This window comes from Harmonia axyridis, chromosome 3 (genome assembly GCF_914767665.1).
Source record: "Harmonia axyridis chromosome 3, icHarAxyr1.1, whole genome shotgun sequence".
Taxonomy (NCBI): domain Eukaryota; kingdom Metazoa; phylum Arthropoda; class Insecta; order Coleoptera; family Coccinellidae; genus Harmonia; species Harmonia axyridis.
Genome location: NC_059503.1, coordinates 42,434,106 through 42,447,899, shown reverse-complemented (window position 1 = coordinate 42,447,899; position 13,794 = coordinate 42,434,106). Strand labels below are relative to the sequence as shown.

Genomic DNA, 13,794 nt, shown 5'->3' with positions numbered 1-13,794 from the left:
TGAATTCCTCGGAAATATTTTGTGGTCATTTTCTATGCTGAAAACATACTGAGAACTGAAATTTGAAATAGTTATCAGTTATTTGTTGGGATCTCGGTGGTGATTCAAATATTGCTATGAAATTTACGAATTATCAAAATTACCAATTTGACAAATAGAGCATTTGCTATAATATTGTTTTTGTTAGGAGTTGAAAATCTAAAATTTTGTATTATCTGTTCAACATTTCCAAAGATGCAATATTTTTTTATAAATAAAATTAATTTTACGGCATTCAAACAATTTTTAAATTTGGAAAAAAGTACCTCCTCCAGCGGGACTCGAACCACAACCTCCGAATAACTAGTTCGAGTTTGAGTTGGGAGGTTCTGGGTTCGAGTCCCGCTCGAGGATGTAATTTTTCTGAATTGAAAAATTGTCTGAATGCCGTGAAATTAAGTTCATTTATCAAAACACAGACATTAAACGATTATTCACGTATTTTTAATAAAGAAATCATCCAAAATCGCCCGAAATCCCCGAAATTCTCCGAAATCCCCGAAATCATCCGAAATCCCTCCGAAATCCCTCGAAATCCCCCGAAATCTTCATGATTTCCGAAATCGGTGTATCTTTTTCACGGAGTGATTACCCCCTCGGTTGAATGTCATCTGACTAACTTGGCTCTTTTTCCAGTAATAAAGCCAATTGTGAATTATCTATAAGGAGTTTTTCTATCTGTTTAATACATGATCAGATGAAGCTTCTGTACTGTTTTGTAGTTCCATCTTCTGTCGCAATAGATTCAAATTCTCACGAAAGAGAATGTAGTTTTATAGTTTGTGGAAAATAAACGAAAAATTCCTGAAATGAAGTAACATTCATATCCAATTGAATGATACAAACACTTAAAACAAACCTGAATTGAGGAAAATGCATTCGATGATATAAATGTTCATTTCCAAATTTTGACAAATATCTATCGAATTTTCGATTCGCCGAAGACTTTGCATTTTATCTGTCGGCATTTATTTAAATATTGAATAACAATTTTGGAAACTGCAAATTTTTTCAAGAACTTTCATATATCGAAATGGAATATTTATTATTAACATGACACTGACAGCCAAATTGTCCACAGATACCACAGAAATATGGGACTTGAAATGTCAAAATGATCCGAAACACCCCGTATACTCGAAAACCGCGGGGAGAATCGAAGGTTTGGGATTTTTCCCGGGATCTCCAGACGATTTTGAGGGGGGTCTTATTCTTGTCATTTTTGCTCTAGATGGTCCCGTTGGGCTGTGATTTTACGTTTAAAATTTGACGTAAAATTGCAAGCAGTTTTATATATTAGAGATACACGCCACTGGCGTAAATGGTTGAAAAATTCAAAAACAGAGCGGAAGAAATATCAAAATATAGAAATCTATTTCAAATATTTTATTTCTTTAAAACAACACCGATTTTTTCAGAGTGTTCCACTTCACGTAACAATTTTTTGAGTAAAATTTTTGAGTACTTATAACTTAATTACAACTAGATGGCGCTCAACATCAACAAAATCGAATAAAGCACTACACTGTCTTACTATCCATTCCTTATACTATGGTAAAATTCAGTAGTTATATCCCGAGACCAGAGTGTGCTCACCAAATAGGTACTCGAATATTTTGATAAATGTACCTATTTATCGCAAATAACAATTAGTACCTATATCAGTAGGTACACGTTCATGAAACTGAAAATACCTATGAAATCCTGCTATGATACGGGATACATGGATACAATATTTTCCACCTAAAAGTTTCAGAGCATAGATCTAGTTTCGAAGTAATGAATTTTTGTACTGTTCATTAGAATTGCGATGCGAAAAGAATGACCCCGGGTTCGGAAAAATTTTTATCATAGATAGTTAAATAGGTGGTTTTTAACACGGTTTTTTCAAAGCTCACAATGTTTTTTCATTCAAATCTTGAATTAGGTAGGTACCTATTTTAATTCCAAAATTAAATTATTGAAATTTTATATGAGTTGAATTAATTTTAAGTGAGATATTTTTCTCGTACAATTCTTTTGATCATGTTTGCTACGCAAATGGGGGAACAGATAATAGGAAGAAATCAAACGTAGTATGAATTATAGGTACGAGGAATTAGACTGAGGGGGCGGAGTTTAGTTTGAATCGTTTCAGAGGCGTTCACCCTAAATTCTTATCAAACTTGTGGGTACATTCCACTAAATACGATAAGAAAAAAAGAGCCAGGGGTTAAACGAGTACTAAAGGTTCACATTCGGTTTTCCATTTTAAGTATAAAAATTAAAGAATGACCATCCAACTTAAATAGTACAACAAAATTACATTTGGTGGATGCGCAAATTTTTGTGTGTTTTCGTTGAGACTTATTTTATTTGATCAAAAACAAATTCAGAACGTTATTTTTTATAAGTAGATGCATTTTTCTGATGATGGCACAATATTCATCTCGAACTTTATAAGAATAATTCGGGAGAAATAATTTCATTGAAACGGCCAGAAAAAATTATTAAATATGACAACCGTAAATAAATACCTACTGATCGACTAGGCCTTATAACATATTAAGGATAATAATTTTTGGAATTGGAAGTCTCGCTGAAAGTTAGCTGGTTGAGATTAATAAAAACAGGAATAGGTAGATGCTAATCTCCAAATTTATGAACCTCCTCGAATTATAATACCTAACTTTTTCAAAATGAAAATAAGTTTTTGTACTAAATAGCATCCAAAACATAATCGATCATACAACATACCTTTTGCAATATGTGATTAAAACAGGTTTCTTCATTAAGCCATTTTTTGATTCAAATCGTTTCTGAGAAGTTTCGTTGAAAAAAATATGGTTCAGTGGAAAGGAAGAAAAACGTTTCGACTATCTTGGTTATTGCTGAACATTTTGAATTGTTTTAAAACTAGAGAAAAACTGGAATTGAAAAATTATACTTATTTCTCGTACCTTACGTAGGTATAACAGAAATTGTAAAATATTGTAAAAATCCTTGCATTTCCTCCAAAGATATTCTAGTGAATTTCTAATGAACAAAACAATGCACGTTTTGGATTTGAACTCGAGGATAATCATATTGAAAAAAGCCGGACAGAAGCAACACCCCCATTACGTCACGCCCGCCCGCCCTAAAATAACTGACTGCATTGTTGCCAAACTGTTGAATTTTTCTTCCAAAATACAGAAGTATTTCATCCAATTAAATTTTATGTCGTATGATATTTTGTAAATCATCGATTGATCTGAATCTCAATTTCATTAATTCATTATATTCAATTTCTATAAACGTATCTAGTAGTCTAGTGAGGAAAGGAATTACGAAGAACACAGCTATGCAATAGTAGATATGGCAACGTGACTCGAGAATTAAAACTACTATTGGAATCAACTCATCAAATTCAATAATAATTGAGTAACACCCACCTGTGTTGAATTTTGGACGTACTCTGTCTTATTTGGTGATGCAACCGTGATCATTATTATCTGCACACCCAGATACCATTGCAAAATTTCTCAGCACTACACATAATCCAAGCGAAAGGAATGCACCTATATTGTCGTTCACGGCAATCGTCACTCAAAAATCGATAAGGCAAAATACACTATTCTCTCCCTTTGCGCTGTTTTTTTCACTGTGAGAGTAATCGTTTTCGGTTAATTAGTTTGTATTCTAATTGAAAAATACACAATTGGGCGTGAAAGACCGATCAAAGACTCCCAACTACAGTTAATTTTGGTCTACAAGTTGTGTAGCAGGACGTACGTTGTCACAGACCACGCCATTATGGGACTGGCTTGGTGGAGGGAGGAGGCCTGCCTGCGATGCTCAGAAAACGGAATCCATAGACGGCGCATAAAAGCTTCCCGAGTTCGGTAAGTATTATATACTTACCTATTATTACGCAAATTTCTGAATGCTTGAGTAAGATTGAGCTCAATTTATTTACACCAACTATAACAATAAAATTTCTCGGGAATCTAGTCCCTGAGAAATTCGATAATCCACAGATCAAATATGTTGACTAGAGGAAATATAACTAGAAAATAAAAAAAGAGAAATAAAAACCGTCTGAAATAAAAAATTCTGAAAAAACATATCAGTACAGAGCTGAAAATAAGTTTGTACGTTATACGTTTGAATTTTGACACCATTTTAAACATTTTAAGTGCACATTAAGCAATATTATCAACAAAAAAAATCAGATAACTGTAAACACGTAATGATAATAAGTTTCGAATAATCAAAATAATACCCTTTATGCGGACTAAAAAGTGGCAATGCATGTGCATAAACCGGTCTCATTTAATTGATTATAACTCAATATTTTGTGTATTTTACAATAATGAATTTCCATCAAGTAAGGACCGAATCCATTAAATCCATTTATTGTTATAGATAATATGAAACTAATAAATAATGACACGAGAATGTCATAATGTAGTTCCACTTCAAAACAATAATAATACTTCATTGATGAAAACAAAATATTTTATAGAATAATGTACCTACTGTAATGAATATTTCTATATATATTGAAAGAATTAGAAACTTTTCAGAAAAGAATTTTGAAAGTTTTATTATCTAAAAGTTGTACTTACCTCTCCGATTCCTTTTATAAGCAGAAGCTAACATCTTTAACCCGAGGCAGTTATACTGCTGGAAAATACTCCTGTACTACTTTAAGAATAAAAACAATAAAATTTCGATTTCCCACGATCACATTTATAAGCAAACCTTGCAAATTTATACCGTTCGTACATAAAACAGCGGGACAGAGATATGCACCATTTTTGGCATTCAATACGCTCTCTCCTAATATCAAGAGTTTGAATTCCCTCAATATTTTCAGTAAAAGTGGATCTCTCCTTCCCCGGTTCCATGTGGCGGGACGTATAGACTTTGAAAAAAAATTAAAACTCTATGTTATATACAGGGTGGCCACTTTTTCAATGGGATTGTATTGGTAACTTTTAAACCATAAGAGTTAGAAGGTCGGTCAAATGGAGAAAAAGTTGCATGCATAGAAGCATTATCAAGCCGTTCAAACAAATCGAGATTATCAGGGCCGGTTATTCAGATATCAAAAGAAAAGTAAATTCTGTCATTTTGATTTTTCTGTTTTTCCCACTTTATTTCAAATATTATCAAAAAATGTTACAGGAATTTTCTATTCGACAGTAAATTGTTCTCAATTTGACGTAATCAGATTTCGTATCCAACGTTTCGTGCTCTCTGGGCCACCCTCAACCTCTTTTTTTTCAATACGGACCTGTATATTTTATGAAACTTTTCGAAATAACTTTTAACGCTGAATTCAACGATATATCATACAATGTCATTCAAAATTCATTTTCAGGTGATTTTGACCCTTATCCAAATTTCTTTGGGTCTCATCACGATTTTCACAAAAGTTTGGTTATGCTTATTCACCGGACAGGCCATACTCCTCGGTTATCTCCGTGCTAAATGATAATAATAATAATAAATATTTATTGTGAGTAACTCTCAACAATCGAGCGTTTGAACAAAATAGTGTCAGCACAAAAGGAATAACAACAATTTTAAATTTACTCAGAATTCGGGAATTGACAATTGAGATAAATATTAACATCATAAGGTTCTAGATTCAATAACATTTTGTAAACAGATTTTTCGAATTGTTTAAGGTTGTTTATTATCTCTATACCTATAATTCGGGAGTTTGTTATAAAATTCAAGACATCTGTATAAAGAACCCTTTTCAGATATTGTAAGCCTATGTATGCTTGATGCATACAATAAAAAAATCGTGTTAAGTTAAAAGTGGGACAGCTTTTATTTGTTAATTGATGATTATTATTGTGTGCATAAGCACTGCCATTGAAAACATACGGCATTTGTCTTATACTTGTTATTTATCATATCTGATTTTAGGCTACATAAATGAAAGAAAAGAAAAGGTGGAAATTTCGGAGTTTTCAGATTCTTTTTGATATTTCTTATTATGATTGCAAGTCGTTGTTTGGGAGTGTAATTTTTTAGCCGCACGCCCCTGATTATCGGCCTTAGGACGGCGTAAACCCGGACACATGGACCTCGTCGTTCAGCCGTGTCGTTGCAAGCCGAGGGGCGTCAGCCGTCTCCGATTGCGCCACCCCTCTGTACCCTTGCACACGAGGTTACCCAGGGACGTTGAAGCTGAACCGATATCAGTAGCCGTTTCACCGAAGTGGGCCATGTGATAGATATTCTGCACAATAAAGAATAGAAATAAAATATCTACACGTAGAAATAAGAATTGTTCGTTCTTTATGATGATAGGATAGATAATGGATTTTTATATTCGGTTAATCAACCATTGTCTTGATTAACTTTTTGAATCATTTGTTTTAGATTTAAGGATGACTTCTGATTCTCTTCAGAACAAAAGCCTAAATCTATGTAGGTATATGATAAATAAATTAAATAATTGATAATAACTTCATTTCCAGAAGAATGTAGAACATTTTGGAAAAATGATGATTCTTAGAAGTTAGAATATGCTCATTAAATAAAATCATGAAAATTGGAAAATCTAATAAAATATTGAAGTTCCATAAATATATTTCAAAAAAACTACTACGGTGAAATTCAAATTGCAATTTTTTGTGGACATATATCAGTTTTGAATTGATTATATCTAAACGGTGTTCCTAAATTGGAGGTACAAATGAAAATGACAGATTTCTCGGATCTTTTCAGAAAAAAAGACCTATAACACGAGTCCACAAATGCTTTGTTTTTGAGATACCGATGTTAAAGTTCAAGTTTTCTCTCATAGCACCTTCCCTTCAGGATATTTAACTTGAATTGGCATAGATATTTCAATTTACAGTTTTCATCATGTGATATCCTAATTTTGAATGCAAATCTACAGGGAGAATTTCTCTATGTGGCCGCTTTTTTACTCCAGAATTATTTTTTTCGTGAACCACTGGTAGTTTAGAAAAATTTAAAAAGAAACTCTAGTTCATTACTACACTGTTTAGTTTGTTGTAGTTTTGTCGTAAGTATCTGATGCAATCGATTTCGAGAAAAAAAATTCAAACAGCTCTCTATAATAATTCTCACGAAAAACCAAATTATTATAAAGATCCAGTTAGGTAGCTGTGATAAATAAATTAATTATAAGGTTTGATACTTATCAACATAATCTGTAGCGAAGATTAATAAAGATTCGATAAAGTCGATAAATTCGATAAACACAAAAAAGTAGGACTACAAGAAACACCCTGTATCTCTAAAACAAAGCGATTGCGGGCTCATATTCATGGGACGTTTTATTCTTAAAATTAAGGAAGGAATCTCTCATTTTCCTCCGTAATTCTAATTCAGGAACACCCAATATAAAGTGATAACAGCCGAATTGGTACTAAAAAAATAATTTCGAGTAATTTGGTTCAAACCTCTTTTTCTCATATTATAGATATGAGTAAGCAATGTTGTCAAATATTTTTTTTCGATAACTCCCAAAAAAAAAGATCTACGCCCTTGGTCATGCTCCATGAATTTTTGGAATTTGAGCTATGAGCTCATTATTCCAATTATCTGCAGAAAAGGTTTTAATTAAACAACCCAATTATAAAATAATTCTCCCTTCTAGATTTATATAATCCTTATGATCACCATTGTCTTAACATTCAGGTAAAAATCTATCAATGCAGCAATCAAAATAGTGCTCCTTCTGACCTTCTACGTTTACCCTTGAATATACTTTACAAACTTTTTGTTTTCTTTCTAGAGTGCACTGTTGAATAAGACTGCCATTTTTAAATAACCAACTTTCATCCAGATAGGTAAATAAATTTAACATTTTGTTGCAAATATTCTCTTTAGGTACTTAGGTACCATAAAATCGTACTCAACTTATTTTATTTTTCTGTTTAACAATAAGAATTTTCCTTTTATTAACTGTTTTGAACTCATAACCAATTAATTTTATGTAATGTTGTCTTTGATTGATTAAAATCCAGATACTTTTCGTCAGATTTTATCCAGACTGATATGATGCTTTTGATTTTGGTAACAATCAAATCATTCAATGATTCTTTGAAGGTGAAATCGTACTGCACAGGTTTTATTCCACTAATAAACCAGGCTGTAACGACTGGCCTTCTTTTTTCAAAAAGTAGGGGAGCGTGGGGTAATCACGGACGGCGACTAATGGCGGACACTAAGATTTTCGTATGTTAGATAGTGGAGAGCGGGGTAAGGTGTTGCGATGGAGATTACTTTGTAACGAAAAAAGATATGCAAAATATGCTTCTAAAGCACCAAGTGGAGCGCCAATTTGACAGTAATTTTTATTACTCTGGCGACGGTGGTTGAGTGGCTGTGTGCACGTGTTCCCGAAACGTCTCGTAAGTGTCAGTTTTCATGTTTGAACTATTTGGTCTATCTTTATTAATTATGAACCTATTAATGCGTAATCTTCCCAAATTGTAGTTACATAAGTGAGGAATCTTATTGCTTTAGTGTTGTTTCAATTGTTGTTAGTTTGCCAGTATGTCGATGTTCGAATATTAAAGTAATTTGGGATCATAAGTCCCTTTCTGGTGGGGCTGGTTGTTCCGCGAAAAAACTGAACCCTATCGACTTTCAATCGTATCTAAAATTTTCATGACACTTTTTTTTCATTCTGAGGATGCGAAACTACAAGACAGAGAGAAGTAAGACCTCCTAGACAATTGTCACGTCGAGCTTCCCCTGCTGTTACCAACGACGGAAAATCTGTTAAAACTGTGGCAAAAGAAATTGAATTTTCCGCATGACCTCACATGGACTTCTAGAAAATGACGTTTACGACAGACGACTATTTAAACAGACATGCCAGAAAAAATGGATTGGCTAAAGAACAGGCAGAAAAAAAGACAAACTGATGAAGGCATTACAAGGACTGGAACAGAAAAATCAAAGATTCAAAAAAAGTAAATGGTTGAAGTAAGGAGGAAAGTGAAAAAAAATATCAGGATTAGGAAAGAGCAAAACACAAGATACCGAGAGTGACAGCGGTAAGGATCTGGAATGGTACCTATTGCCTAATTTGTTATGATTCAAATTAAAATTCTCGACCAAGAGAACAATGGATTGTGAATAGAATGTACTATGTGTGAAAATTGGGCTCCTACCAAATATTTAGATGGAAATGATAGTCACTCTTAAGTGTATTCTTAATTATTGTGAGTCAGATGAAGAGAATATTGATGAATAAGATTGCTGATGAATAAAAATGGAAATTGTCAAAGTTAGTCGCAATTGATGAAAAAAGACTGCTGATTGATGATTAGAATTAATTAACCTGAATAAAAAGTTTATATGGAAGTAAATTAGTTATGTTTTTTATTTTGAAAGTATTTTTACACATTAGATAAGATTTATACATTTTATGGACTTCAATTTTATTTTAACTAAATAGAAAAATTCATACAAACTAGTAACATAATATTTTGTTGTTGTTTTTTAGTTTAGTTCTCCATAAAATAAATTTAACATACACAAGTTAATAAAATTTTTTTTTATTCGAAACAACCTTCATTATTTCAACAAAATATTATCAAAATCTAAAAGGAACAATTTGCCCCAAAGGTGGAACAACTCGCCCCAAAGCGGAGTTGAATGTTCCGCTCCGAAATTTTACAAACATTTGCTTCTGTAGAAAAAACTATTGAGATATCAGTAAAAACGACTATAAGATTTCCAAAAAGGATAAATATCCGTTCAATATTATCCCAAGTTGAAAATGAAATCCTTCATTATCATGATGAAAATTCGTATCATTTAAAAATCGTCCAACCCCACTCTCGCCTCGAGGTGTGTGCAATCATAGTATAAGGAGTATATTTCCTTATACTATGGTGCAATATAGTCAAAAAAATTGAAACTAATAAAAATAACTATGTATCGTCCTCCACTGGGTAGCATTGAAAAATTTCTTGATTTGACATTTTAGAGAGGGTAAATGTCCGTGACGTGATTCTAATGTTTTTGTTTTGGGAGACTTTAATATCAACTTTTTAACAAACAATCCAATCAGATCTGCGATGACTGACCTTTTCTTTGCATATGGGATGGGCTTCATAGCATTGTAACGTCATCGACTAGAGGAAGTGCATGTTAGGACAATATTTTCACTAATGTTTTTGAGTCCTCGGGATATGTTGTTGATCTTGGTTTCGCTGATCACTTTGCTGTAGAAACAAGTTATGTTTTTGGGGAAAAAACAAATATAGCTAGTAACAGTAAGATAACCTATTACTCAGTTGGGTTTAAATATGCTTCATCTCCTAGTGAGAGATATATGTTGGGATTTCATTGATAATAGTGATATCTGCATTGATGAGAAGTTCAAGATGTTCGTCATTCTCTTGAAAAACTGTGCAGATCTAGCATTCCCACAAAAGAAGTATAAGCATTGTGTTGATATGTTGCCAGTTTGTTGGTGCAATACTGCAATATTGATTGAATATAAGGGAAATGAGAAAGATATTACATTTTTATAGAGATATTGCTGCAGTTGATGGGTCAACTAGCGTTAAAAAAATATATAAAGACTATCTGCAGCTATATCGATCTGAGCTCAAACTGGCAAAAAAAGAACACAATGATAATTACCTTCGAAAACGGAACTTTAATCCTAAAGCGATTTGGGACGTGGTAAAGAAAGTACAAACCTATTGAAAAGGCGTAAACAAATTGGTAGCAAGTTAATACCTAATGACTTCAATAATTTTTTTGTTACAGTCCCTAAAGAGATTATTGGCAAAATTCCTCCTTCTAAAAAATCATCTGCTGACTTCATTCGAGATCACTGCAATTCTAGAGGATCTGGGTTGGATGGTATTCAGTTTGCTTTTTCTCCTGCTGAGATCAAAGTAAGGCTAGGAACATAGTGAAGCGACCAAGAGGTGCGAAGAGGATAGTAGAGAGGATAGAGGCGAATTCAAACAAATAACTACTAATAGGGTAGTACATAGTGCAGCGATCCCGAATGCGGTTGCGCGAGGCGGTTAAGCGAGGATAGAGGCGCGATCGGGGAAGTTTGTTTTCTTTCATCGCCGCGCTGCTGCGCAATTAATAAATAAAATGGGATATTGACGCATTCATAAGTTCGATATTTGTGAAAAGTAATTTATGGCATCAGAGACATGCTCAACATCATAATCGATATATTTTGGACAATTTATGGGATGCTGTAGCGGATGAAATTAAACAAACAAGTAATTAATCCGTGGGAGTGATAGGGTCGCGAATGAAATTAGTCCAGTTTTTCATTAATTTAGATTCAATTTTTTCCAGAATGTACTCGTTGCAATATTCATACGGAAATATGAAAGAAATTTCTCTGGATGATCGCGTAATTCTTTATACAAGTGATGAAATTCACCATGTACTTTCCTAGATTTATTAATTTCGTGAACACTACAAGTTCTTCTATATTTTCATGATTTTTCATTACATACCAGCGTTTCAATAGCGAATTTTCTAACAGTATAAATCCATTTTTCGGAAACGCACCTCCTCTATAATAATCAAACTCGACTTGATATATTTTGGACAAATTATGGGATGCTGTAGCGGATGAAATGAAACTAACAAGTAATTAATCCGTGGAAGTGATAGGGTCGCAAATGAAATTAGTCTAGTTTTTCATCAATTTAGATTCAATTTTTTCTAGAATGTAGTCGTTGCAATATTAATACGGAAATATGAAAGAAATTTCTCTGAATGATCGCGTAATTCTTTATAAAAGTGATGAAATTCACCATGTACTTTCCTAGATTTATTAATTTCGTGAACACTACAAGTTCTTCTATTTTCATCATTTTTCATTACATACCAGAGTTTCAATAACGAATTTTCTAACAGTAAAATTCCATTTTTCGGAAACGCGCCTCCTCTATAATAATCAAACTCGACTATCGCCTTGATTTCTTGTTCGCCTCACTATGAGATGTCACCTCGTCATCGCCGCTACTCTCGGAAACCGCTATCCTCTCTGCTATCCTCTTCGCACCTCTTGGTCGCTTCACTATGTTCCTAGCCTAAGATAATATGTAATAATGGCACTAAGAAATAAAAGTAGTCGTGACACGGATTCAACAGTAAAATACTCAAGAGTTTAGTTAGTGAGATCATTAACCCGCTAACAAAATTAATAAACTTCTGTATAGGAGATAACATTTTCCCAAATATACTCAAATTGGCCAGAGTAGTCCCTGTGCACAAGAAGGGTCCAGATGACTCGGTAGATAAATACAGACCGGTTTCAATTATATCTGTTTTCTCGAGGGTTTTGGAAAAAGTAATGCAACAGCAGTTAACAACATTTTTTGAGAATTACCACATCTTTAATAAATCTCAATTTGGTTTTAGAAAAGATCTTTCTACAACAACTGCAATTGCTGAACTCATGAGAGTAGTAAGTTACAATCATTGTAATTTGACGAGAAATTGAAGGCTCAATTTTAATTAATTTTCATATTGTGAACTACCTAATTTTTGTTATTATTACTGAAGAAGGTGAGACTCTCCGAAACATCTAATTAAATATTCTTATATGAAACAAACATCAGCATTAAAAACCTGACACATCCAAATAAAGGAAACCATAGTAACTATTGAAAAGCAGGTAAATAACATTGAACCGAATATATATATATATATATATATATATATATATATATATATATATATATATATATATATATATATATATATATATATATATATCGTGAATCTATTAAGGGAATTCGACTGATAAGAAGGATTTCAGTTTTACTCTTTATTCATACCAAGCTTTCGGAACTGGTTGGTTCCTTCCTCAGGGTTACTACAATTTTAACAATTAAAATTAAAATTACATATACAAAAAGAACTATCCCAAATCTTTAAAAACAGTCACTTACAGAATTTGAGGTTGTCTCCTTAATAAGTTAAAATTCATCAATTAACGCAAATTTTTAAGTAAATTAGTCTCAAATACTCTATCAGTTGGATTAATCTTTCTTTGTCAATTGGATGTGAAGTATAAACAGTGTGTCTAACCTAACTTAATTATTTTCTTTGGTACATATCACAGAATCGCATCGCGTCAACTTTGGTTTACTTTTTCTTCTTATTTTTATTCGTCTAGTGGTCCATCATAGAATCGTTCCCGGTTTGGATATGTTAACAGGAACGTGTAAACATTGCTTAATCTTTGTACGTCAGTTTTTTTATTTATTGGATTTTCTTGATTTCTTATGTTGATCATTTCTTGTATCAGTCTTTTATTATATTTACCTTCCGTACATAATACTTCTGTATTTTCAAAATCAATTTTATGATCCTTTTTCATTGAGTGTACAGCTAAAGCACATCGTGGGTTCATTGTCCGGATATCACTCTTATGTAACGTTAATCGACTCTTTAACCATTGAGATGTCTGTCCCACATAGGTGCCATCACATTCGGAACATTTAATTTTATACACTACATTAGATTTCAGTGGGTTTGGTGTTGTATCTTTCAATTTACTGTATAACATCTTGATAGTTTTCGTGTTGTATGTACTTATTTTTACTTTTTCATCTTTAAAACAATTCTTAATTTTGCTGGTTAGATTTCCTATGTTGGGAAGGCTGCCATATTTTATTACAGGATCATCTTGAACTATATTTTCAATTTGTTCAGGTTTTCGTCGAGATTCTGTTATGGAGACTCTGTCAGTTTCATACATTAGTTTGTCAAGCATTTGTTTTGGATAGG

The 13,794-nt window shown here is 32.8% G+C and overlaps 1 protein-coding gene across 2 annotated transcripts in view; it reads right to left on the bottom strand.

Moving 5' to 3' along the window:
* LOC123677206 (transcription factor Sp4-like) overlaps positions 1-3,828 on the bottom strand; it is a 128,736-nt gene extending 124,908 nt beyond the window's left edge. Inside the window, exon 1 of one of the 2 annotated variants that reach the window (XM_045613777.1) lies at positions 3,453-3,828. In XM_045613777.1, coding sequence (XP_045469733.1) covers positions 3,453-3,506 — 54 coding nt within the window. In that variant the 5' untranslated portion in view covers positions 3,507-3,828. The remainder of the gene's footprint in view (positions 1-3,452) is intronic. The other variant, XM_045613776.1, reaches the window with a different exon arrangement.
* Between the last annotated feature and the right edge of the window lie 9,966 nt (positions 3,829-13,794).